General features: G+C 43.9%; 1 protein-coding gene across 5 annotated transcripts in view; it reads left to right on the forward strand.

Moving 5' to 3' along the window:
• SLC4A8 (solute carrier family 4 member 8) overlaps nt 1-25,756 on the forward strand; it is a 65,355-nt gene extending 39,599 nt beyond the window's left edge. For 2 of the 5 annotated variants that reach the window (XM_023643578.2, XM_023643579.2), the window contains 10 exons: nt 70-231; nt 2,514-2,627; nt 5,007-5,168; nt 6,034-6,285; nt 9,061-9,129; nt 10,272-10,445; nt 12,878-13,015; nt 16,931-17,022; nt 17,137-17,240; nt 17,765-17,989. In XM_023643578.2, coding sequence (XP_023499346.1) covers nt 70-231; nt 2,514-2,627; nt 5,007-5,168; nt 6,034-6,285; nt 9,061-9,129; nt 10,272-10,445; nt 12,878-13,015; nt 16,931-17,022; nt 17,137-17,240; nt 17,765-17,802 — 1,305 coding nt within the window. In that variant the 3' untranslated portion in view covers nt 17,803-17,989. Of the gene's footprint in view, nt 1-69; nt 232-2,513; nt 2,628-4,739; nt 4,930-5,006; nt 5,169-6,033; nt 6,286-9,060; nt 9,130-10,271; nt 10,446-12,877; nt 13,016-16,930; nt 17,023-17,136; nt 17,241-17,764; nt 17,990-19,075; nt 19,172-20,345 lie in introns of those variants that run through there. The other 3 variants (XM_001504331.6, XM_014740989.3, XM_070271436.1) reach the window with 3 other exon arrangements.
• The last annotated feature ends 599 nt before the right edge of the window (nt 25,757-26,355 follow it).

The following is a 26,355-nucleotide window of genomic DNA, read 5'->3' on the forward strand; positions in this document are numbered from 1 at the left end:
AGGTCAGAGGCAACAGTCATTTATTCCCTCATGTGTGCCTTGCATCACCCAGAATACTTGTTCCTCCAGGAATGCCAGGAGATGCATGGAGAGTTCACGGGATCTGCGTGTGGCCATCACGGACCCTATACTCCTGATGTGCTCTTTTGGTCCTGCATTCTCTTCTTCACCACCTTCATCCTCTCGAGCACCTTAAAGACATTTAAGACAAGCCGCTATTTTCCAACCAGAGTAGGTCGCATGCTCATGCATTTCTTTTGTGGTAGAATTCTACTGTAACAGAGCTGGCTCTCAGCCTCCGTGTTGCTTGATGAGTAGACAGGCAGGTGGAGAGTTCCAAATGTCCTGATGAACCACACAGTAGCTTTCTCTTCTTCTAGTGTCCGGAGCCTCTTTCATGTGTGGTATGAGGGGTTAATACTTAAAAACTTTTTGATTTAAAAGTGCCAGGTGAGTTTAAGGTGGTGGTAGTGTTCTCTAAAAGCTTTGAAATGTCATTTCCAGAATGCTGGTACATGGAGCATCCGATAGCTAGAGTTGGTTCCTGAGTATAGTAATTTGGGATGATAGTTTCAGATATGTAGGAAACCCCAGAGTCTCCTCCCGGGGATGGCTTTGTGAAGCTTGTGACACCACTGGTGACATTGACTGCAGCAGCTAGAATGCTCCTGACTTGGTTTGCATGACTGTTTGAAGCCTCGGCAGCCTTCCCTGATGCGATGGCACTGTTTGTATTGTGACCGGTTTTGGCAGGGCAGAATTAGAGGCCAAGTGTAGAGTGGATAAAGCAGTCATTGCTTTGAAAAGGTGCTAGAATCAAGAGAATGGGGGCTTTTCTGTAAGTGAGTTTCTTCAGGCACATTTGCAGAGCAGGATGTGTGACTAGGTGGGGGGGCTAGGGTGATTAGATATTTACATATGTATGTGACTAGAACATGTTCTTAGACTTCAGTGAGCCTATGCAGTAGTTAAGGGCGGTGCATATTAAGTAAGTTTGGGGTCATTGTTTCTTGTCTGGACAAATAGTTAACGCAAGGCAATTGTGTACTAACTACTTGCTGAGGCCTCGGTTAAGTGCTATGGGGGATGCAAAAGAAGTTTAAAACATGGTCTCTGCCATCAGATAGGAAGGGGAAACCCATGAAACCACCAGGTCCATACGAGACAGTAGTAGAGAGTTGGATGCCAACCTGGGATGTAAGTGCTATAGGAGTTCAGAGGAGAGAGGGGCCACTGGGCCCCAGGATGGTCAAGATGGGCTTTGGTGGGGCAGCTGCATGTTGAGAGAATTTTTGTCACATTCAGAGGAGAACTAACAAAGCCAGGGAGGGGGAACTGGAAGCCTCAGGTTCAAAGGAAAGCAAAGCCAGGTTAAGGCGTCAGTGATGTTACCTGTGGCTAAGACATGTTTTGCTCTATGTCTTAGAATTCAGATTATGGCAGGCACTGGGTGTTTCAGAAGCATTGTATTTTATTAAAGCTACACGAAACTATACGGTGGGATAGTCCTCTTGGGGACAGAATAGAATAAGTGCTATGGAGAAAAATAAAGCAGGAAAGGAGTCTAGGAAGTGCTGGGGTGGAGAGTGGTGACCAATTTTAAGTAGGATCATCAGAACAGATCTCATGGAGGAGGTGATATCTGAGTGAACGTAAAGGAGATGAGGGAACTACCCAAGAGGTGACCTGGAGGAAAAGCATTTGTGGAGAAGGATAAGCAAGTACAAAGACCCTGAGGTGAGAGTGAGTCTGGCATGTTTAAGAAGCAACAAGGAGGTCTTTGTGGCTGGAGCAGAGCAAGCGAGTGGGAGAGCATTAGGAGCTGGGGGCGGAGACATAACGATGCCAGTGCGTGGACCTCAGAGGCCAAGAAGGCCTTTGGGTTTTTAACTCAGTGAAATGAGGATCCATTTTCAGGGCTTTGGTAGGGGAGTGATGTGATCTGCCTTATGTTTTAAATGATCACTTCGGTGGCTTAATGAAGGGCAGGAGCGAGGTTAAGAGTGTGCTACAAGAGCTGCTGGTGACTTTGGTCTGGGTAGGGACAGTGGAGGGCTGAGAAGTGCTCAGATTCTGGATAAGTTCTGAAGGTCGAGCCAGCAGGACTCGCATGCAGATGGATCAGGTGTTGGGTTGAGGGAGAAGAGGGGTTGATGCTGCTGCCGAGGTTCCTGGCCGGCACGAATGGACCTTGGCTGGTCCCAGAACGTCTCCTTCCAAGTTCTCGGAGCTGTTGCCTAAACCTGGCCATAAATGCTCCAAACAGAACTCTTCAGAGGTTGGGGTGGGTTACATTAGAGTTTGTCACATGATTCATTCTCCCCCATCATATCCACACTTTTTGGGTATTAGCTTGGGCATATCAACATATTTCTTTGTTTAAATATGCTTGTATTAATTCACCTATAAAATTAAAGCATTCTTCTGAGGATTTTTAAACCTTTTACAATACTAAGTTCTTTTCTACCACATTTAACCTACTAAAACCCTTTTCCAACGCTTTCTCATGCCAGGTGCGCTCCATGGTGAGTGACTTTGCTGTTTTCCTTACTATCTTCACAATGGTGATTATTGACTTTTTGATTGGAGTCCCGTCACCAAAGCTTCAAGTTCCCAGTGTGTTCAAGGTAAGCAAGTCTCAGGGTACTTGGTGCCCTCTTGTAGTTTCATAGAATCTGGTCCTGAGTTGATGTCAAAGGCCTTCCCATACCCGAATCATGAGTTTTGTAGTCTTCTAAATCTGAACCTTGCTCCTCATGCCTCACCACTCAGGAGAGCAGACTCTGCAGGCTTGGCTGAGTTCAGGTCAGAAAAGTCAGAGAACAGAAACCTAAGATTGTTTAATGAATGAAAAGTATTATTTATTATCCTTAATGCCACTTATTGTTTTTAATATGTTAAGATTTAAAACAAAAAATGTGTACATTTATATAAATATATACCAGAAACTGTGGAAACGTGGGTCTCTGAAAGAAGTCTGGTTTACAGCAGTTTCATTGAGCATCACCTGTTTAAGGGCCCTGGGAAGGATGAAAAAGCTAAATGTTGGACCTGGCCCCTCGGCTCAAGGATCTTGCCGTGTGAGGAGGTGGGCTGACTGAGGGGCCTCACCCAGGGTCTAGGGCCCCTGCCAAAGTAATTGTGACATCTCTTCAACCTTATTTCATTGTTTGTTTGTATAACTCTCTATAATCTATAATATTTTTCAAAAAAACTTATACAAAAAGTAAAAGAAATGATTAATACGGAGGGACTCCAAATCTATTTCAGTTTGGGGCCACTAGCTGAGTAAAGCGAGAAGATGGAAGAGCTGAGCTCAGTTGCATAGATCCCCACAGGGTGGAGAGAAGAGAAAGCCTGGGCGTACTCAGTGGCTGGAGGAGAAGTATGAAAGGAGAGGCTGGCCAGGCCGGGAGGAGGGAGACAGGAATGAAGGCAGTCCATACTGGTACACACAGACGGCCTTTGTCTTTCTTTCCCTCCCTCTCTCCCTCCAGTAGGCCTGGTTAAAAATATCTTTTTCCATATTGCCTGAAACTTTTTAATTTTATTTTGTTGAATTTGCTGAAATGCCACCAGTCACAAATTTATGGATTAAAAATCTCCCTCTTTAAAAATGTAATGCCTCTGAGACTACGTCATTGTCACCTTTGTGTGAATGAGCGCAATCAGCTTTCTCTGCAATATCTCGCTGTGGTCAACCCTGCAGGAGGAGTGGATTTTGTGTAAAAATAAGTAATTTGGGAGCATTAAGCAGTCCTTGGAAAGGTTCCCTGATGGGTAGGCTTAAGATAGTCAGAAGGCACTGAATTTCTGGGACATCTGGGAAGAAGGCCTCTGGGAGGTGGGAGAGATGAGAAAGGGAATTGGGAGAATGTCAAAGAAAATGTTGCTCATTGGCAGACCTCGCTTTCAGGAAGCAGAGAAGAAATTTTCTTCCTTCTTTCTTTCTCTGTTATACCACATGGCCCCCAGCGACCAAGACCCAATCTGAAGGCTAGTACTCTTGCTAACGAGTTAATGTCAGTCAGAGTTTAATAGGTTTTTGTGTTGGCCTGAGAGTTTAACTATCACTTAGAACATTGCTACTAAGGAGACATAGATTCTGTAAACTTTCAGAACCTAACCCATTCATAATTTGGGACATGGTGACGTTATTGAAGAGTCTTTGAATCCTAGAGTTGGGAACAATATGGAACCAAGTACTTTGGATATAACAGTCTTTGCTTCTTTCATTGAGTTTGGGCCGGTTTTGATCCCTGACTTATCCTGCAGTACTGCTTGCTAAGCAAGGTGAGCTTCTCTTCCCCCGAGTGCCCTGGGGCTTTGGGAGGGTCTAGGGCACTTAGGCATGTCATGAACACACAAATAAGGTCTCTAAACAGCGGTTTACAGGGACATTGGAGGGGACCCTGGATCAAAGGTCCCCAGGGTCGGCAGTGTTGGGCTCCTCTCTCAAGCCTCCGGTGCCTGGGCCCCTGCTTCACTGCTGAAGGGAGAAGGCCTCTGGACCGATGCAGTCTAAGCCTGTGAGCTAGCATGCAGCTGGCTCTCCTTTTTCTTTCCTTGTGCTGTGGACACACATTATACGGCTTCTGAGGAAAGCGCTGAGGAGGCTAGTCACAGTTGTTTATATTTGTCTCTGGAAGTCATTAAATTCTTTTTTGTCGACAGATTTTGTTACCAGTTATCTTTTACTTGGCCTAATGTTGAGATAAAGTTGCTTTCTCTGTCCACAGGGTTTGGAGAGTAGGGGAAGGAGGTGAAGGAGCAATGAATATTCCACAGGAAGTTGACAGTTGAGGAGTGACTCTTTCAAAGGGGATTTGGAGCAAGGTCATAGATTTCCTAAGGAGTTGCTGTATTTCATGCCTTTTTTTTTTTTTAAGGATTCTCATTCAAGAATAAAAAGAAATGTGAATATTGTGATTCAGTTTGATCTGTTTTGCCCTAATTACTATAGTTAACTTAAAATACAAAAATAAAACTCTATTTTTTCCCTTTAGCCAACAAGGGATGATCGAGGGTGGATTATTAGTCCCATCGGCCCCAACCCCTGGTGGACTGTGATAGCTGCAGTTATCCCAGCTCTTCTCTGCACTATCTTAATATTCATGGACCAGCAGATCACAGCTGTCATCATTAACAGGAAGGAACACAAGCTTAAGGTACCAAGAAGTTCTAACCTAGAAGGACTAATGGCAGTTTGTTACGTGTTTTGATTTTAAGGTAAGCCCATTTAGACCAGGAACTGTAGAACCTGGATAAAAGCAGACTGGAAGGAGCTCATAAGGAGTTTTTAGGGGGTTCCAGTCCCTAGAGTAGGGCATGATGGTATGCTGTAAAAGAAGCTAGGACTCTGTTAATCTCCTCTCAAACCTGCGGGAAGGTGGGTGGGCAGAGTTCCTGGTGGTCCCTGTATAGCCACGTGCTCTGAATCAGGCTTATCTTCCTGAGATTCAGGTCGGGGTTTGGGCCACTGTTTTCTAGAGGCAGTATTCTCCCACTGGTGTCTGTTACTGGGGTTTCCAGAGTGAACCTTGAGCCCAAGGATCCTAGGGAGGTAGGGTTGGTTGCAGTACATTTATTAGAGACTTTGTGCTTTTGTTTCTATTCTTTCCTTACTTAGAGTAGGCAACATCAGATTTGGCAAGGATCTGGGGGTGTGTTGTAGGGACCCAATAAGGTCATTTATCTCCAACTATTTTGATGTCTACCATCTAGAATGGTCAATATGTGACTTGGTTTCTGGTTACTCTGCTGAGAAAGGATGAATCTTTGCATGTGTGGATACTCAGGGTGAGATCTTAGGGCTCTTGGCTAAAGAATGGATATTGGCATGTTAGGACAGGCTAAGATTTCCCTTTTTCTTCTCTGTTCCCTCTAAACCAGCAGGGACTGGGAAACCTGTCTGAGACCACTGACCTTACCCATACACCCCTTCCTGCTTTGGGCCTGAGACTCTCAGCTCACTGTTCTATGTCCTACTACAGCCAGCCCACTGATGGTGACAGAGACTCTGTTTCCCCACAGAAAGGCTGTGGCTACCACCTGGACCTGCTGATGGTGGCCATCATGCTGGGTGTCTGCTCCATCATGGGCCTACCCTGGTTTGTGGCTGCAACTGTCTTGTCCATCACACACGTGAACAGCCTAAAACTGGAATCTGAGTGCTCTGCTCCTGGGGAACAGCCCAAGTTCTTAGGCATCCGAGAGCAAAGAGTGACAGGCCTTATGATCTTTGTGCTGATGGGCTGCTCAGTCTTCATGACGGCTATATTGAAGGTAATCATTCATTCACTCCTTGGGTAATATTGAATATTGAGTGCCTGATTTGCACGCAGAATCCTGTTAGGTGCTGAGAAGACAGTGGTATGCTGAACAGATACACATACAAGTACCTGCCCTGAAAGGTCTTATTTTAGCAGGGTAAGACAGGTAAGAAGTGGTTAAGAAAGTTAGTTAAGAAAACACACATGATAATTACAGAATATGATAAGTGGTAAAAGGAAATATGTTGTACTCTGTGGAGCTATAGAGAATTAAGGGGGTGCTGGTTTGGGTAGTGTGGTCAGAGAAGGCCTCTCTAAGGAGATGGTATTTAAGATGAGGTAGAGCCAGCCATGCCATGGATGGTGGGAGAAGGCCTGGGGGAAAGGGAGAAAAGCAGTCGAGTCAGGCCCTCAGGTGGGAAAGGGTGGTATGTGTTCTAGGAAATATCAGGGCCATGTGGCTCAAGGGTGTTGAGTGAAGGCAAGAGCACAGTGAGGTGAGAGTGAAGAGTGAGCAGGGGCAGATCACGCAGGGCCTTGTTGACACTGGTAAAGGTAGCCTTTGAAGGGTTTCACAGGAGAGGAACATGATCCATTTAGTATTTTGAAAAGATCACTCTGGCTGATGCCTAGAGAATGAGTTTTTAGGGTTAGGGGAAAATAGAAGCAGAGAGACCAGTGAAACTGTTAAAGATGAGAGATGATGGTGGCTTGGATGAGGAAGTCAGTAGTAGGGGCGGATAAAAGGCACGGCTTCTGTACATCTTGGAGGCAGATCCAAAGGTCCTGATGGTTGACTGGATGTAGAATGGGGTGAAGAAAGTGGAAAAATGAAAATGGCAGCCAGGTTCTGACTTGACCATCAGAGTGGAGAGTGAGGGCGTTTAAGATGGAGAAGACTGCGTGAAGGAGGATGTGATTTTGTAAGGGGTGGGCTGTGGTCAGACTTTGGGTGAGATGTCCTGGAGGCACCTGAGTGACGAGGCTAGGGCAAGGTTCTGGACTAAAAGTAAAATGTGGGCGTCAACAGCACATGGGTAGTGTTGAAAGCAAGAGGGTAGAGAGGCTTGCTCAGGGAGAAGGATAGAGGTAAAAGAAAAGTAGGACCAGAGGGAAGAGCAGAGTCTAAGGAGCTCCAATGTTTAGAAGTTGGGTAGATGAGGAGATAGCACAGAGAGTCAGAAGGAGCTGCCAGAATGGTAGGAGGGAAACCAGGAGGGCGTGTGGTCAGGGAAGCCAAACGAGGGGAGTGTTTCAAGAAGGTTAGAAGCTGTCTAGGAAGGTGAAGACTAAAGCATGGCCATTGGATTTGGCAACATGGAGGCCTAACGTGACTTTAGAAGAGCAGACTCAGTGGAACAATGGGGCCGCAGCGGAGTAACAGGACTGAAGAGTAAATAGGAGGGGAGGAAGTAAGGAGAGTGCGGGCAGACAACTCTTGCAAGAGGTTTTCCTGTGAAGTGAAACAGAAGAATGGGCAGTGGTTAGTGTGAGATGTGGGGTTAAAAGAGGATTTTTGGAAAGATGGAAGATACTTAAACATCAGAAAAATTTTTTGTGTGGGTGTTAGGCTTACATCTGGGAAAAATGGGGTGAAAGCTCCATGGCCATATCACCAAGCCCCAACCATTCCAGAGCACTTACCTATCTCTCTTGCCTCCTTTCCCTGTCTTTGTGGTGAATCTTCACGCACCCCAGCCTGCACTGCAGATGCTGTTTAAGGGTGAGAATCGAGAGGGATGGGAAAGGATTCTGAACCATTGTCCTGTCCCCTTACTTTCCACTCAATCTTGCCGCCTCTCCTCATGTCCCTTCCCCATTCTACTTCTATTCTCTTGTACCCCCACTCCCACTTCTGGTTAGGTGCCGTCCGGAGGAGCCCAGAGGTTGCTGCTCCTCCAGAAATGTAACCATGAAGCCGTGGTGGTGGGCGTCGCCTGGCCTTCCTGTGACTGTCTCAGGGGGGTTCTTTTAGGAAAGCATTCAATAGTTGTACACACAAGGTTAGCACCAGATTGAGGTGTCTACTCACTGTAGAGCTGGAACAACGTAAAAGCCAATGCAGATTTTCTAGTTCTGAGAGGAGTTCTGTCTGGCAAGTTTCTTTAGCCCCACGATAAAAGCAAGTTGAGTTGAGTTTTCAGCTGTGAGACTCTCTGCCTTGATTCTGTAGGCCTCGTTTCCCTACCTCAAAAAGTCCCTCCGAAGATGACCTAGGGTGACAGATGGCACATGGTACGTGTGTGTGTGTTCAAGTGAAATAGAATAGTGTTGATATTTCTTCTCAAATCATTCCCTCTCTGATAAGGTACCCCCCACTCCTGCCCTCGATTTTCTGGTTAGTAAAAAAGGAACCTTTTTTAGTCCATGTTAAAATACCCCAAATCCCTGAGGAGATGATCATGTAATTACAAAAGAATGAAAAGGTATCAACTCCGTAAAAGAGCGGTGTGTGTGTGTCTGCATGTGCACACGCATGTGTGCGCGTGCCCATCCCCAGGGAGAAGGAAGAGCCAGATAGAGGTGAGCTGTGAGGCCTATGATTGAACCAGGACCACGTTGCACTTACGTGTAATCATTTCATTTCAGAACAAAATGATTTTTATTATTGCCAGCTTCTGTTTTTGCTTCTACTTCTAAATCATATAAAGGCAGCAGAAACTAGCACAATGCTTATGCGGTGATTTTGTGACTTTGCTTCCTTCTTGGAGATTTGAACGTGTATATGGTCTTGAGTGTGCTATGATACCAAGTTTAACTTGTGGTCTTTCTGCCCTTTGGTCCTCAGTTCATCCCGATGCCAGTACTCTATGGCGTTTTCCTCTACATGGGCGTTTCTTCTCTACAGGGAATTCAGGTATTGTATGGTCCAGCCAGGGCAGTGTCTTCTCAGTGTGAGCTCACCGGTCCTGACCAGGGAGGGACAGCTCCCCAGGAGAAGCACAAACCAGTTCTTGAGAAACCATTTCCTAGTCTTGGTGGTTAAGCTATTTTAGACATTTCTTTGGACATTGGGCAAAATACAGTTATGTTGACATGAGGGTACAGAGACTTCCAGGGTGACCTGGCTTGATGTCATGGTTCCAGTCATTCGTTAATTATTCATCAGATAATTATCAGGCTCATATTAAACACTAGGTGCTTCGCCAGATATTGGTAAACTTAGATCTGAAAGATTGGTCAAGAACCAAACTCGCTTCCGCACGTGGACAGTGCTGGTTTTAGTGCCAGGCTGAAGTATGAGAGAGGGGGCTAACTAGGGGTACACTGACGAGGACACTGGGAAGTCGTGGGAGCACCTCCAGATAAGCAGATATTACTCCCTGTCGTACTCTGCCTTCTCCCATCTACCAACTCATTCCTCAGGCCATTGAACAGAGATTATCAGGAGCTTGTCACTAATAACGGGGTGTCCCAGAGGTGAGATAACTTAGCGGCCGCTTCTATTGGCAGCTGGTTCCTCTCTGTTTTTATGGAGTGTGCAATGGGCGTTCTTACACACTGAGTTCTACTGCGACCTTGAGCAGGTTACTTAACCTCTCTGGGTCTCTGTTTTCCTTTTTATAATGTAAGAATGGTCAGTTTTTCATATCCAGAATGTTATGAGCTTTCATTTTATCTTTTTGCTATAAATAATCAATGAAAGCTCCAGACTCTTCAAAGAACAAGTAAGAGCTTTGGTTTTGATAATAAGAGGAAAGATGCAAATGGTTTCTTTTCTTCTCAATTCTCCTGAGAAAGATCTGAGAAACCACAGTGTGGGAGAGGAGAAGAAATTCGAACCTTGAATTAGAAAAGATGATTTCAGATTTTGACTCTGTCACTTACCAACCTTGGCCAAAATCCTTGGTCTCTCTGAGTCCCCATTTCCACTTCTGTCCAGTGGAGAGGGTATTACCTGCCCTTCAGAGCAGGTGATGTGAGAGACATGAATGGGCCGAACAAGGCTTCTGACCCAGAGAAACCTCCTGAAAGTAAGTGCCAGTTCCCTCCTTTCAGTTCTTTGACCGTCTGAAGCTCTTTGGGATGCCTGCAAAGCACCAGCCAGACTTTATCTACCTGCGGCACGTGCCACTGCGCAAGGTGCACCTCTTCACCCTCATCCAGCTCACCTGCCTTGTCCTGCTCTGGGTCATCAAGGCGTCTCCAGCTGCCATTGTCTTTCCAATGATGGTGAGTTTTGAAAAATTATTATTAGTTATTTTAAAAAATAGTGATAAAATATACATAAAATTTACCCTCTTCACTATTTTTAAGTGTATAGATCGTTAGCATTACGTACATGCACATTATTGTGCAACTGTTGTTGCTGCCATCCATCTTTTTTCATCTTGCAAAACTGAAACTCTGACTCATTAAACACTAACACCCCATTCCCTCCTCCCCCCAGCCCCTGGCAGCCACCATGCTACTTTTTGTCTCCAGAATTTGACTACTCTAGGTACCTCATACGAGTGGAATTATACAGTGTTTGTCTTTTTGTGCCTGGCTTAATTTCATTTAGCATAATGTCTTCAAGGTTCCATGTTGTAGCGTGTGTCAGAATTTCCTTCCTTCTTAGAGACTGCATAATTTCTGTCACATACATACATACATATACATACCACATTTTGTTTATCCTATTCATTTGGCAATAGACGTTTGGATTGCTTCCACCCTTTGGCTGTTGTAAATAATGCTGCTATATACGCGAATCGTACAAATATCTGTTTGTGTCCCCGTTTTCAATTCTTTTGGGTATGTACCCAGAAGTAGGATTTCTGGATCATATGGTAATTCTATTTTTAGTTTTTTAAGGAACCACTGTACTGTTTTTCATAGCAGCTGTACCATTTTACATTTCTACGAGCAGTACATCAGGTTCCAATTTCTCCACCTCTTTGCCAACACTTATTTTCTGTTGTGTTTTGGGGTTTCTTTTGAATACAGCTATCCTAATGGGTGTGAAGTGGCATCTCACTGTGGCTTTGATTTGCATTTCCCTAATGACTAGTGATGTTGAGCATCTTTTCATGTGCTTATTGGCTATTTGTATATCTTCTTTGGAGAAATGTCTGTGCAAGTCCTTTGCCCGTTTTTTAATCAGGTTTTTTATTTTTTTGTTGTTGAATTTTAGAAATTTTATATGTACTGGATATTAATCTTTTATTGATGGTACATTTTTGTTTTTTGGTTGGTCTTTGCAGGAGCAACACTATTTTGGGGACCTAGAGGTGTGAATACATGTGTGACAGTTTGCCATGTTTATTTTCCAGGCTTTCAGTCAGTCTGTCTGTCTGTCTTCCTTTCATGAATCTGACATGGAGAGGATTCTTAATGTTTGCAGTAATTCGCATATTCCTTCAAAGCAATATAGTTCCAATTTAGGCTTTATTGGAGTCAGAAGCACCTAAAATGGTAGCAGTGCACTGCTGTAAGCCGCTGGGAGAGAGGAGGAGCTTGGTCCAGCCCTGATTAGTGACTGCGTAGCCTCACCTGCTTACTAAATGCAGCAAGGGCTCTGGAAAGGGGACCCGGGAAGCTGAACTGTGTGTGCTGCAGCAGGGTACAAGCTGTTTCCCAAAACTAGGGTGATGACGAAATTCTTGCCACCTGACCACCTCACTGTTTCGTCTTCTCTTGGTGCCTTCTCCTCTCTGGCTCACTCTGTGTCATGAGGATGCTGAGAATTCAGTGGGCTGTTTGAAAGTTACCCAAAGCCTGGGCCTCCAGAGAGAAAAGGCACTGAGGGTAATGTTTGGTTCTGGTTTAGGTACTGCTGAACTCTGGCTTACTGGGAGATATTTCAAGGGTGAGAACACGGGGTGGGGGGGGGAGCATCTTTTCCCTTAATCTCCAAGATATGTGCCCTCCTGATGGGTTTCTCCATTTTGTCAGACTGCATGTAGAGTTCTGCGTCTGGGCCTTATGTTCACAGGTTGAGTGTTTGGTGAAAGAACTAGCAAACTCCTGACAACTCCTGGAAGGGATACTATCAATTTTGGATTTATTGAGAAAATAATCATTGAAATTAGGGAGAATCTGGTTGAATTTAACAAACCTGATTTGCCTCGTTCCTTGTCCAGCCACCAGATGTAGCTGGTGAACAGCAGTTAATCCAGGCAGATCCTTCTGGGTTATTACTGGTTCCCCTTTGGCTAAAATGGCCCTCGTGGGAAAAAAGTGGAGCAGCAGCTGAGACACCCTGACCTGTTCCTATTGAGGAAATTAGCTGTCAGATTTTAGGCAAGCACTTTCTCTCCCTGGGCCTCAGTTTTCTCATTTATGAAATGGGCGTCAGGCCAAGCCAGAGGGCAGAGACAAAATCCCCTAGAGACCCACGGTGCAGGCATAAAGCAAGGATTTTGTGGGGAAATGTACAGGCAAAGGATGGGAGGAAATCCAGATGGTCCTTCCAGGCCCCTCACCCCACCGTGAGGCACCCTTGGGCTGAGTGTGGCTGCCCCCGCCCCCCCCAAAGGGATCACTCGATAAAAGGCAACTATCATGATTATTATGAATTTGATTTTGCTTGAAATGCCCTAGTCGCTGTGAAAATAAGAGTTTGCTTTTAACTCCAGGAAGGAAATGAGCCCCTTTAATTCACTTTCTTTATTTTTCTTCAGGTTTTGGCCTTGGTCTTTGTCAGGAAAGTCATGGATCTCTGTTTCTCTAAGCGAGAGCTGAGCTGGTTAGATGATCTCATGCCTGAAAGCAAAAAGAAGAAGTTGGACGATGCCAAAAAGAAGGCCAAGGAGGAAGAGGTCATAGTTCTTGCACCAACTGTACACTTTGGGGCAGCCTCAAATTACAGCACATAGAAGGGCCACAGGCAACGTCAGGAACCCCAAGGGTTATGGGTAGGAGCCGGGAAGATTACTCCAAAGGTGGTCTTAGCGGAGGAGGGGTTAAGGATTCTTGTCCCTGACTGGCCTTCATATTCGGATCTGTTTTTACCTCTGTTTGTCTACAGTCTACTCACCAGGTTCACACTTAGAATATGAACATAGAATCTGTTCTTATTATCAGATCTAATGGTTCATGTTCTCCCAAAGGGTCTAATTTGACAAGTATACAAAACCTATTGTTTTCTGAGAGTATTTATTATGTACCTAATTGCAGATGGTGTTGTGGTTGGCACCATGCAAAGATAACTCGCATAGGACTTTCTGTCCTTCCTCGTTCCCCTCGGCACTTGGCATCTGCCGTCCGCACAATAGACCCTCAATCAATGGCCTGTGCGTGCAGAGAATGGATGTGTAGCAAAATGGAAATACCCGACAAAGAAATGAATGAGCCAGAAAGCGTTTCCAAATACAGTTAGTGCCCGAAATAGTGTCCTTTGAAATACTTTGAAAGGACATTTTTTTCTAATATCTTAAATTTTTAAAAATCTTGTATTATTTTTCCAGCTTTATTGAGATATAGTTGACGTATAACATCGTGTGAGTGTACGGTGTCCGGTGTGATGGTTTGGTGATGTGCGTGCTATGAAATGATCACTACAGTAGGGTGGTTAGCCCTTCCACCACCTCACAGTCACAATTCTTTTTGAGTGTGCGGTGAGAACTTGTAAAATCTACTCTCTTAGTGACTTGACTATTCTTAACTATAGTCGTCATGCTGTATGTGACATTCCTAGAACCTACTCATTTTATAACGGAAACTTTGTACCCTATGACCACCTTTGCCCATTTCCCCTACCCCCTACCCCTGGCAGCCACTGATCTGTTTTCTGTTTCTATGACTTGACTTTTTTTAGATCCCACTTATAAGTGAGATCATACAGTATTCGTCTTTCCCTTTCTGACTGAGTTCACTTGGCATAATGCCTTCAGTCTTCATTCATGTCATTGCAAATGGCAGGATTTCCTTCTTTTTTATGGCTGAATAATATTTCATTGTATACATATATTACCTTTTCTTTATCTATTCATCTATTGATGGACACTTAGGTTGTTTCTGTGTCTTGACTATTCTAAATAATACTGAGAGTGCAGATATCTCTTCAAGATAGTGATTTTACTTACTTTGGATATATACCCAGAAGTGGAATTGCTGGATCCTATGGTAGTTCTATTTTTAATTTTTTGAGAAACTTGCATATTGTTTTCCATAGTGGTCACATCAATTTACATTCCCACCAACAGCGTGCATGGGTTCCCTTTCCTCCACATCCTCGCCAGCACTTGTTATTTCTTGTCTTTTTGATGACCGCCATTCTGACAAGTGTGAGGTGATATCTCGTGGTTTTGATTTGCATTTCTCTGTTGATTAGTGATGTTGAGCACCTTTGCGTGTTCCTGTTGGCAATCTGTATGTCTTCTTTGGGGAAATGTCTATTCAGGTCCTTTGCCTGTTTTTCAATTGGCTTATGGGGGGGGGGTGCTATTGAGTTATATATGTTCCTTGTATATTTTGGATATTAACTCCTTGTCAGATATGTGGTTTGCAGATATTTTCTCCCATCCCAGAAGTTACTTTTTCATTCTGTTTATTGTTTATTTTGCTATGCAGAAGCTTTTTAGATTGATACAGTCCCACTTATTTATTTTTGCTTTTTGTTGCTTGTGCTTTCGGTGTCATATCCACAAAATCATTGCCAAGGACAATGTCAAAGAGCTTTTTCCCTATATTTTATTCTAGGAGTATTACTGTTGCAGCTCTTTCATTTAAGTCTTTAAGCCATTTCAAGTTAACTTTTGTGAATGGTGTAAGATAGAGGTCCGGTTTCATTCTTTTGCGTGTGAATATCCAGTTTTCCCAGTGACATTTATTTATGAGACTCTCTTTTTTCCATTGAGTATTCTTGGCTCCCTTGTTAAATATTAGTTGACCGTATATACATAGTTTATTTCTTGGCTCCCAATTCTGTTCTATTGGTCTATGTGTCTGTTTTATATTATTAAATAAGGTTTAATAATTATAAGCACAGAGGCAATGGAGGAAAACTTTAAAGAGAAGATTACTAGAATTCACAAGATAAAATGCAAAGCTTTCAGGCATCTAAAAATTCTATAAAACTTAAAAATTATATATATACACACACATATATTTATTTATATAAAGTTCTAGGTAGTGATTGAAGAAGAAAGTAAGGGGCTGCAAGAGTTACTTTATTTAGGGTAATCAGGGATGATTCCTCTAAGGAGACATCTCAGCAGAAACCTGAATTAAGTGAGGGGCAGGTCATGAGAATACCTGGAAGTAGGAACATTGCAGGCCAGGGGAACAGCGGATGCAAAGGTCTTGAAGCAGAAATGAGCTTGATGTGCTTGAGGAATGTCGAGAAAGCCAGTGAGGCCAGAAGGGAGGGAGACAGCCAGAAGACCAGTGAGCAGTCTGTGCCAATAGTTCAGGCAAGAGGCGGTGGTGGCTTAGGCCAGGGAGAGGTGGTGAAATGGCTGGACTGGGGACTTAGCTGAAGATAGAGCTGACGAGTTTCGCTAATGTGTAGTGAGCATGGATGAAAGAGAGGAATCAAGGATGACGCTTAGATTTGTGGAGTGAAGGATTGGATGAATGGTTATGCTATTTATTAAGATGGGGAAGACCTAGCAACAGCAGGTTTGGAGGAAAAGGAGGGATCTCTTTTGGATGTTAAGTTTGAGGTGGCTGGTAAACATTATACTACTTATTTGCCAAAATTTCTGAAGTAAACATGCGTTTGTTGATACATGTTTTACTTTATAAAATTATTTTAAAAACTAAATGGAGAGAAAACAATGAAGACTTTACCCCAAAATTTCACATCAATATCCAACATTTATGTTTATTTCTTTATGTTCTTTTTAAGTCCTTAACATCATTTTCATGTAACTATTATAATTGTATATTTGAGTGTGTGTGTGTGTGTGTATATATATATGTATATATTCTGATTTTTCCCCTCAACTCGATTTCATAGGACACTTTCATTTTTCTATGTCAGTATAATCTTTATTGTTTTAATGGCTATATAATATTTTATAGTATTATTATCTCATAATTAATTTAAACATTCTTCCTTTGTAGAAATTTATAGTTGTTTTAGGTTTTATTATTAATTATACTACTTTAAATATCTTTGTACATATTTTTTCTCTGTAATTATTTCCTCTAAATTAATGGGATTTTTTTAAAAGAAAACACTTTATATGGAACATTTCAAACATATACAAAAGTAGAGAGAATAGCCAGTATTTGTATTTCCTCAAATGCCTTCTTATTATTTTTAACCATCTGTTTGCTTGAATCAGGATCCAAATAAGGTCCTATGTTGCAATTGGTAGATATGTTTCTTAAATCTCTTTAGAGATTCCCCTTCTTTTTTCTCTTTTTGTGGAAGAAAGTAGGTCTTTGACCTATCGGGGTTTTCACCATTTAGATTTTATTAATTGTGTCCCTTGGTGTCATTTAACATGTTCTTCTGTTCCCTATATTTCCAGTAAATTGGTAGTTGGATCTAGAAGCTTACTCAGATTCAGGTTCTCTTTTTTTTTTTCGTGCTATTCCATGGATACGAATATCTGGTTGTCTGTCTTTTTGTGATGAGTCAAATATATGAAAGAATATAATTATACTCTTTTATAATAAATGTGAGAGAAAATAAGGTAGAAATTGTGATGATAGAAAAATGGGCTGGTGGAGACTGACAGTTTTACTTGGTCAAGATATAACAATATCTCCTTTTCTTCCAGGAGGCAGAGAAAATGTTAGAAATGGGAGGAGACAAGTTCCCCTTAGAGAGCAGGAAGTTACTCATTAGTCCTGGAAAGAGCAACAGTTTCAGGTAAAACTCCCCAAACACCAAGGAGTCTGCTGTTTTGGTTATTCTGTAAACGGTCTGGCTTTGTGTTGGAGTGGTGTCACAAACACAGCTGTGGCTCAACGAGCTGACATTCAGCCTCCCAGGTCCAGCTTCTGAACACCCCTGTCCTTTCCTGGTTTACCAAGTCCCTGCTGTGCGTCAGGCTCTGCACCAGGGGTGGAATCACAAGGAGAACAGAGGTGAGGAGCTCATGTGCTGAGCAACTTCTCTGGGCCAGGACTAGAAGGTTTCCTATGTTCCCTCACTTAATCTCTATAACAACGCTCTGATATGTCTCATTGTCCACATTTGTACAATGAGGAAACTGAGGCTTGGAGGGTTTTAGGTAATTTGCCCAAGATCATAATGCTGTTAAGTAGAAAGTTTAAGATTCAAACAGTCTTTGTATTACTCACACCAGTGCTCCTTCTGCCTTTCTCTGCTACCTTCCAAAGATGAACAGGATATGGTCTTTGCTTCCAGAGAGTTCTCAACCTGGTGGGCATGAAATTCCCGGGCATGGGCAAGCCTTTGGGAATGGGCAGAGACAGCCCATTCCACCGTGGCTCGTGGCATCTACAGTCTTAGGAGCCAAGGGGGAGCTGAAGTGGGATCTCAAATTCCTTATTTCAGTCAATGAATTTTAGCCTCTTTCTCTATCAAAGCTGTTGCTCACCACAAGTCACAGGAAGCTGAACTGGTCCATATGTGGTTTCATTCTTAGCGTTTTGTTTCCTTGTGGAAGACATCCACACAAGCTGAAAGAAGCTCATGGGTGGAGAGGGGACGGAAAAGGAAGAGAGAGGGCATCTGGGTCATCTAGATCCTGGATGGTTTATTGCTGAATCATTGAACCGACTGTGGTTTATACTGAAGGGGAAATGAAGAAACTCTTTTTAAAAATTTTTGATTTATTTGTTTTTGACAAATAAAAATAGTGTATATTTAAGGTGTACAGTGTGATGTTTTGATATATGTATACATTGTGAAATGATTCATACAATCAAACTAATAATGTATCCGTCACCTCCTACGGTTGCCATTCTTTTTTGTGTGTGTGGTGAGAACATTTGAGATCAACTTTCTTAGCAAATTTTGAGTATACATTATTATGAACCGTGGTCCTCATGCTGTGCCTAGGTCTTCAGAATTTATTCATCTGACAACTGAAAGAGTAGACTTTTCATCACTGTCTTCCCTTTCCCCCATCCCCAGCCTCTGTTAACCATCATTCTGTTCTCTGTTACTATGAGTTTGACTTTTTTTAACTGACTCCAAAGAAACAGAATCTTTGGACCTTGATAAACTTTCCTCAGGTTGTTATGGACGTAGCCACAGGCTTTGAGTTCTCTGGTGGCAAAGTGGGAGCAATGTTCCTTCTCTGTTGGGATGCTGCCTACTTTTTCTCGGCCTTTTGAAAGGAGACAGTCTGGCCTGTAGAAGACTTCAGAGTACTCAGGTTCCAGGAGACCAGGGACTGGGTTCAAGGGCTTGATTCTCCACTTACTGACCTCTGACTCTGGATGGTCGCTTAGCCCTGGAGCTTTGGTTTCTATACCTTTGAATGAGGTTGTTAATAGTCTCTGATGCTGTGATAGTTGAGATAACATATTGTAAAAGTCCTGTGTAAATTGCAAGTGGAAAACATGCAATGGGCATGTAAGTAAGAAAATGAATGGAGAGCACGTAGCACCATGCCTGGCACACAGCAAGCACTCAGTCAGTGCTGGCTCCTGATGCTGCCCCTGTTGGCATCACAGTGCCGTCAGCCTCCCCAGAGGGCCCTTGAAGGAGTGCAGAATCGTGGGAGCAGGGCTGGCCGCCACCTGGCACACCAGCCCAGCCCTCAGCACCACCTCATGGACCGCTTGCCTCTCCGCATTCTGACCATCTGGTTCCCAGCACTTCCGAGAGCTGTTAGTGGAGCTCCCTGAGACCTAATCTTTTCCCTTCTGGGGGGGTGGTGGTCTTCATTGACTGAGGTACGTATTTTATTTGTGTGTCTGACATTTACTGTCCTAAGCTCTGATTTCAGATGTGACCCCTCTGAGATTAATATATCTGATGAAATGCCTAAAACCACAGTCTGGAAAGCTCTCAGTATGAATTCTGGAAATACAAAGGAAAAGAGGTAAAGAGAACTATTTGTTGCTGATTTTTAAAAAAATTTCTGGCTTTTAAAAGCAGCAATCATGTTGACAGTAAAATATCTTCTAGTTGTAAAAGTGAATTTGTCTAATAAATATCACTTCTAAGACTACTGCTGACCCCAGGAGAGCAGCTATAAGCCTAAGAAAAGCAAAAATGGTTTCTAACTATTTGAACAGATATGCTATTTTGAGCTGCCCGTTTATACAGGTCCAAGGTCAGGATGGAATTACTTTGAGATGTAAATTTGCTCTATTTCTTTAGTTCCCTAATCCTCTTTCTAGTTCCCATTTCAAAATCTATAGAGCATTTCTCTGGTTACTGCAACCACACAAACTGGAAAATTGCTAACATATTCGGAGAGCGTTGATAGTGTTGATACAGACTTTAACCTATTTAAGTTGTTCCATAATGAGAATTATTGCCAATATTTGAAATATTAAATTATAACTGTTTTCTTATTTTGGAAACTAAATTCTGGATATCATTTGCCAATAGCATAGATCAATTTTAATCAGGTTAATTAAGAAAATAGAAGGACTTGATGCATTTTTACCTACATTGAGGTAGGCTGTGCACCCAAATTAGGTGAATAATTTAGTCCAAGCACCATTTAAGTTTAAGTACTAAGATAGCTAAAGGCAAAGTCTTAGGTCTTATTAAAGAAGACTTTTCTAGTTAAAAAAAAAACCCTAAAAACAGTAGGCTAGGAATTAGGAGACCTGGTCTAGTTAGTAATTCCAAGCATAACCTGGCGGACCACTGTTCCCGGAACTCAGTCTTCTCAGCAGTAAAATGCAGACTATAATAACAAACTGCCTCACGCGGAAATCGGCTCCGAGGAGAAACTGAAGTACTTTGAAAACTCACAGCCACCAGTGGGTGGTGGTGGTGGGTTATTTCTTTATCGAATGGGTTAAAATAAATCTGTGCTGAATGTGAGTGAAATATAGAATCTTGTTTCCTTCAGAGGAAAATCCAGGCAGCTGTCGAAATGTATAACGCACGTGGTTATTTTTAGTTGAGAACTAGTCTACTTGTAAATGAACTTAAAATATAGCCAGATCCAAATTGTGGTGACATCTTCAAAGTATTGTGTTAAAAGCAGGAATGAATCATGTGTTCTCTTTTTGTCTAATTGTAACACTTTTATTCAGTCTCTTCAACTAAGTCTTTGCTGGGATGGAAGATTTGGGCCATGAGGTGCCTCAGGGAAGTTCTGGTCACAGAGAAGATGGTGAATCTCTCAGAGAAGAAGCAAGACCAAGTCTGGCCCCGTCCTTGGTCTCCTCAAAGCCATGTGGAGCATTCAGTTATTCGTGGTGTGCATTGCAGGACGTCCAGCTATCCCATACCACCAGCCAGTCACCAGACGCGAACGTGGAAGCAGAAGACCAACTCCTGTTGGTACTTCTCTTTCTTCTCTTTCTCTTCAGAACTGCCACCATCGAATACCCAGCTTCCCATTTTCCAGACATTTTCTCTGAAACTCTCTGCTGGCCTGCCAAGCCGTATGGATCCATTCTGCCACTGAGGATTCCTTCAGTGAGGGCTCTCTTCCTAAAAGATGGGGTGGGGGAGTAGGAGGAGAGCAGGGAGAAAAGGGAACGCTCTCCAGTCCCATAGTGTTTGCAGGCTGCTGGGCAGCCCTGGGCCTTGTTGGATTGCCTACTCTAGGGGATGCTGGTCAGACCCAGGGGCTGTCAGGAGGTTTGCTCAGTGACCTGGGCATTGGCAGTGCCCACCACTACAGCCAGAAGATGCTTCTGACCCGAGTGCATCCTCATTGCTCCCTAGCAGTAGCCTGCATAATTCAGTGAGAACCTTGGATGATGAAAGGGCCAAGAGGGACCCTGGAGTTGCTGAGCTTCAGCAGGAAGACGCTCAGGGGGAAATCAATCATGATAAGTGAGGAAGAGCAGCCTCTCTTGGTTTCCTTGAGGGTGGAGTAAGAGAATGAGCTTAAATTGCCACAGAAGGAATTAGTTTAGACACCAGGAAGGACTTTCTTGCCTGAAGGTCTGTCGTAGTGTCTGCTTTCTAGATCTCTGGGAAGGTTTGATAAGAGTTGTTTGTGAGTAGAGAGGGAGGTAAGGTGTTTTTATTGCCCTGTTGTGGAAACCTTCATGTCTTGCTGCTGTCTCTTGAGGACACAGTCTGATTCCATTCCTGGAGAGATCCAAGTGCTTGCGTAATGTCTCCTTAGTTGCCTTAGTAGCGAACCATCAATGGACCAAAACCACCTCAGCCATGTGGTTTCTTCATCGTCATGGATTTCTTTTGGTTGACAAACGTTCTGCCTCTCAGATGTGAAAAGCCACACTGGGAAATTAACTGGAAGTGGTGAAATTAATTTTGGTATTTAGTTTAAAACTGACTCATAGTTATTCTCTTCTCTTCTCTGTCACCATGAATATCAAGGGTTTGGGCTCCACTGTACATAGACTTTCTCTTCCTTTGTGCACAGAATGTCATTAGCAAGCATGTCGGTACCCAGGGAATCCGATCTTATCAGTTTTCCATCCTGGAAAATCTCTGTACAGTGGGACATTCCCCCAATGTGCTTTCCCTTCCTAGACGAAGAGTTGGCTATATCACTGTATTGAATTTTGCATTCCTTAGACTCTTGAGACATGTTAGTGTCTTACTCTAAAGATCTTTGATGTTGAAGGAACCCTGCGTTTCTTTCATACTTCCCTATCTCTTAGAGCCATAACCATTTTAATACAGAGATGATTTTCAAAATATTTAACAACTGGTACAGGAGGGCCACCAACCACTCAGAACGGGTGCCTGCTGTAAACAAGCAGCGTGTGTGGCCTCACCGGTGCCTATTGGCTGAACGTCATGCTGTTTTCAGATATTCAAATGATATCCCTTTGAATTGCGGATATTTTTCCTGGTTTGTCTGATTTCTACTCACAAGGCTGTTTTAGGGACAGCCGGCTTCCTCTCATATGGTGCAGACAGGAACAGGAATGTGTCCTTTTTGAAGTATATGGGCATTAAAATCTTTGTGAGCCAAAGCTTCACATTTTGTCACTTTAGCGTAAATGTAGTAATGGTACCCATACCTACCTAATTTAGAAAAATAAAAGGCAACCTGTCAGTTAAAAAGCTTTCTTGCTGCCTTTCCTGTCTCTCTGGCTGCTTCCTTGAACTTGCCTCCTTTTTCATCTTATTTGTTCCCTGAGAACATCCCCCCTTTCTTCCTCCATCTTGCCCCTCCCATCTTTTCCTGCCACCTCTGCAGAGGGAGGACGGTGGCTGCGTCCCCTGTTCCCCTAGCCTCAGCGTGGCGGTAAGGAATGTAACGGAGAGTCCATCAGTCAACAGAACTAGGTGACAATATCACTGTGTAGGCTGGGCTTCTTGAGAGAAGGGCGCCTGTCTTTGTGAACTCTGTGCAGTGTGGTTATAGGACCACATGTGCACTTTCCTGAGCCAGACCCTCCTAGGTCACTGCGCCTCAGGACCATTAGCTGCTCTGGAAGGCTGTGCCAAGGCTTTTAGGCCATTAGGTTTTTCTTAAACAGTAGCCAGCCTCATTTTTGCTACATCTCAGTGGTAGGAACCATTCCCTCCCCTTACTCTCTCCTCTTTCCCAAGTCCCGTGAAGCACTCAGCCCCAGTGCTGGCTGCTTCCTTGCTCAGGTCTGTGGCTGTGACCATGACGGCAGCGTTTGGGGTGGGAAACTGGGAGGCGAGGTGGAGCGGCAGCAGCATTTGTGTATGTGTGAGTGTGTGCACATGCCTGTGTTTGTCCACAAACGAGAGTGTATCTGTAAGATTTCACTGCTGCTGCTAAGCAGCCTTGTGCACCTGAAGTGTGGGGGCATCAGAAGAATATTACCGTTCTCCCTTCTGTGGTCTACCCCTTTCAGACTTCCCTGATGGAATAGCTTGAGGACAAATATAGGCAGATTAGTCTATAGAAAAAGGTGTTGAAGCTCAACATTAAGGAGAAACTGATTCAGGGGTGCAAAGAAAGGCTGGTAGGTGATTTCTCTGCCCGGATTTGCTTGGGCCCAAGAAGCGGTGCACCTCCGTGACAGGGGAGATGGCAGGAACACTGAGGGGGGGCAGGCCAGTGCCCTGGTAGGCTGGCAGTGGGGGCAGGAAGGGGGCGAGGCCAGAGATTTCAGAAAGTGATGGTGAATAGACTCTTGGTTCTGAGGGGAAGAACTGATGCTGCTGAGTGGGCAGGTTACTTCCTAGCCCGTGACTTTTAGGGAGGGATTGGTCTAGAGAGAAAGAAACGCCTGCAGAAATACGCCGTGAAATTACCGAATATGTTTGGTTGTGTAAAATGCAGGCTAGCTCTTTGTGGCTGTATGTGATTTCAAACTTCTGGTGATGAGACTCTCAAGAGAGTTGGTCTTTACCACGTACAGCTCCCAGCCCCATCTTCACAGAACTTTGCCTTTGGGGTAGAGGGGTAGGGAACCATATATTTCCGAAAGAAAGTGTGCATAGTTGCTATTGCTCTTTGTCTGAGATGTGACTGGCTTTTAAATTAGTCGTAACTGTTTAATAGAAGTCTGGTATATGCTAAGTCCCAGGCTTAGTTGACAACTCAGGCTGTGACAACCGTGACCTTTAAGAGGTCTCTGGTTCTGGAAATCTGTGGTTTCCGATTGTCCAGAACAGGCAGTTCCCAGTTCTACTTTGTTTTCTACCTGCTCAGTGCTCCGGACTTCCCTCTCAATTGAGGAGTCGGTAATTCTCCCTGCATCTTCTCTGTTGATTTCAGGGTCCGATGCTCTGCGTCTCCCAAGATTTCCTGAAGCATCAGAGAAGCTTGACCACAGAGCCCCTGGCTTTCCTTTCAAAGCAGCAGACATACTATCTAGTATGTTGTCTCTGCTCCTTTATCAGCTTCTCTAAATTTCTTCTTTTGCGAGAGTTAGCACCTCCTCCTAGGACTTTGAAGCAGTCTTTGCCAGTTTGTTACTGCATTTTCCTCGAACTTCTCAGGTTTCCAGGCCACATCCTGGCAGGACATTAAGCAGCCCTGCGTTGGATGTTCTCAGCGTTCTTGACTTCCTTTTGATTGTAGCTGTTGGGCCTCCTGTAGGTAGAAATCTTTCCTGCCAAATGAGACATCAGCCAGTTCCACCCCCTTTTACTGACTCAGCTTTTTCAAGCACCCTTTTCTCTCTTTTCTGCCTTTTCCTCAGTCTTTCAAGTTCTTCTTGGAAGGAAGAAGTTCTTGGTCAGAGGTCCTGGAAACCACCACCAGTTGGGGGTGGTGAGAGAGGTGAGGAGGGTGGATGGTCCCGGGGCTTCTCGGAAAGGGGCCTTCACGGTTATTTTCCTTATTTAGGGAGAGGGATTAAGGATTCTCAAGCCCTGAGGCTTATCCATATTTCAGTGTAAACAGAAAAAGACATTCCAAAACCAAATAGAAGTGATTTTTCTACCAAATCTATTCTTTATTATTTGTGGTGCCCTTGGTCTCTGACATTAATTCTAGAGATTGGGCAATTGACGCAGTTAACATTTCTTTACCAGAAAGAAGGCTAATTTTCATAATTAAAAGAGGTGTGAAGTAACTCTTGAATATTTATGCTCGAAGCATAAAAAGAGGAAAGCACTGTTATGTGGATCTTTTCAATAGGAAAATTCAGAAAGTGGAATGATTCATCCATGGGGATAATTCTTTTAGGAGATTCTGTGCTCAAAGGGAATGGAATGGCTTCTGATCCTTCTGAAAAGAAAAGGAATCGCCTTTTTCTTAAACCTAGCCCACTTTCGGCATTGGAGAACACAGAACTTTTTCTTCTGGCTGCTGGTGTTAGTATTTCCCGAGAGAGAGAGAGAGAGAGAGAGAGAGAGAGAGAGAGAGAGAGAGAGAGAGAGAGAGAGAGAGAGAGGGAGAGAGAGAGAGAGAGAGAGAGAGAGAGAAGCCCCTGTGGCACTTTTCCGAGCCCAGCAGAATCAGCAAAGCTTGGGCTTCTGTCAGCAGGTTTGCGGTTGATCCCAACATGCAGGTTTTCACACGTGCAATCATGTTGGGAACGGAAGAATCAGCTGAATGTGCAAGGATTCCTTCTGCAAGAGGCCGAAGGCCTGCTCCTCACTCCTTTCTCCCATATTCCCTCCTCCAAGGTGATGGGCTTCCTTCTTACTTGTCTGTGTCTGTCTGTCTGTCTGAGTGCTCAGATGTGGCGCCCTCCCAAGCTAATGGGTCAGGTGGAGAGCAAAGCAACTTTCCCACGGAAGGGGACAACTTGAGGTGCTGGTACATTTCCCTTGTTTTCTATGTTCTTCTTTCTAGTAGGTCTCATGTAGAGATGGAGATATTTTTGTTTTAGAGATTCCAAAGTATATATTTTTAGTGTAAGAAATGTACCCTCTCCACACTCCTTGGTGTAAATAGAACCGAGAACAAATGTGTCGTTGTGATAATCCCATAGCAGTCTGTGGTAGGAATAGGACCCCTCTCCCTCACCGCCAGGTCTCATGGTCTGTGTCTGTGAACCAGGGGAGGTGATGGTGACACCTCCACCTGCCCAGACCTTCCTGTGCTCAATGGGTGAAAAATAAAGTCTGTGTAAACTGTGTAGACACCTGTGGTGTTCTTTGAGCCCGAACCAAGGAGGTGAGCCAATGCTGAGCAACTTCAGAACTTGTGAAGAAGAGTTTGGAAGATGGGCAAGGGAGGTATGGTGTCTGCTGGGCGTGCCTTGAGAGGTCATGTCCACCTCCTTGGGGCAGAGCCACAGAAGGAGGCTATAGGGGTCCTTTCTTTGGGGACTTGTGTTTGGGTGGGAGGACAGGAGAGCATGCAAAGAAAGCCCATTTTGGAGATACAACCAGGCTGATGAGAGCAACTGCTAGTATTTAAGAACTCTCCACTGCCTAGAAATCCAGATTTTTAAAGTCTGTCATTCGAGAGTTTTGGTTTTGAGGGTGGAGGTGCTCCATTTCTCTTCCTCTCAAATCCAGTTGTTGGAGTGTTGGAGAAAAGGGGAAAAAGGAAGTGATGGAGTAAGAGTAGAGAGACAGTGAGGGGTGACAGGCAGGGTTGGGAAGAGCGTCAGCAAGCTTTATGGAATGCGCATAAAGGCATCCACTGACAGCATGCTGAACAGAGAGCACGGTGGGACTGTTTTATTAAGGGAGCCAGGGCAGCTGGGCTGTAGACGTAGAACTCACTAGCTC

The sequence above is a fragment of the Equus caballus genome, chromosome 6 (assembly GCF_041296265.1).
Source record: "Equus caballus isolate H_3958 breed thoroughbred chromosome 6, TB-T2T, whole genome shotgun sequence".
In the NCBI taxonomy this organism is placed as follows: domain Eukaryota; kingdom Metazoa; phylum Chordata; class Mammalia; order Perissodactyla; family Equidae; genus Equus; species Equus caballus.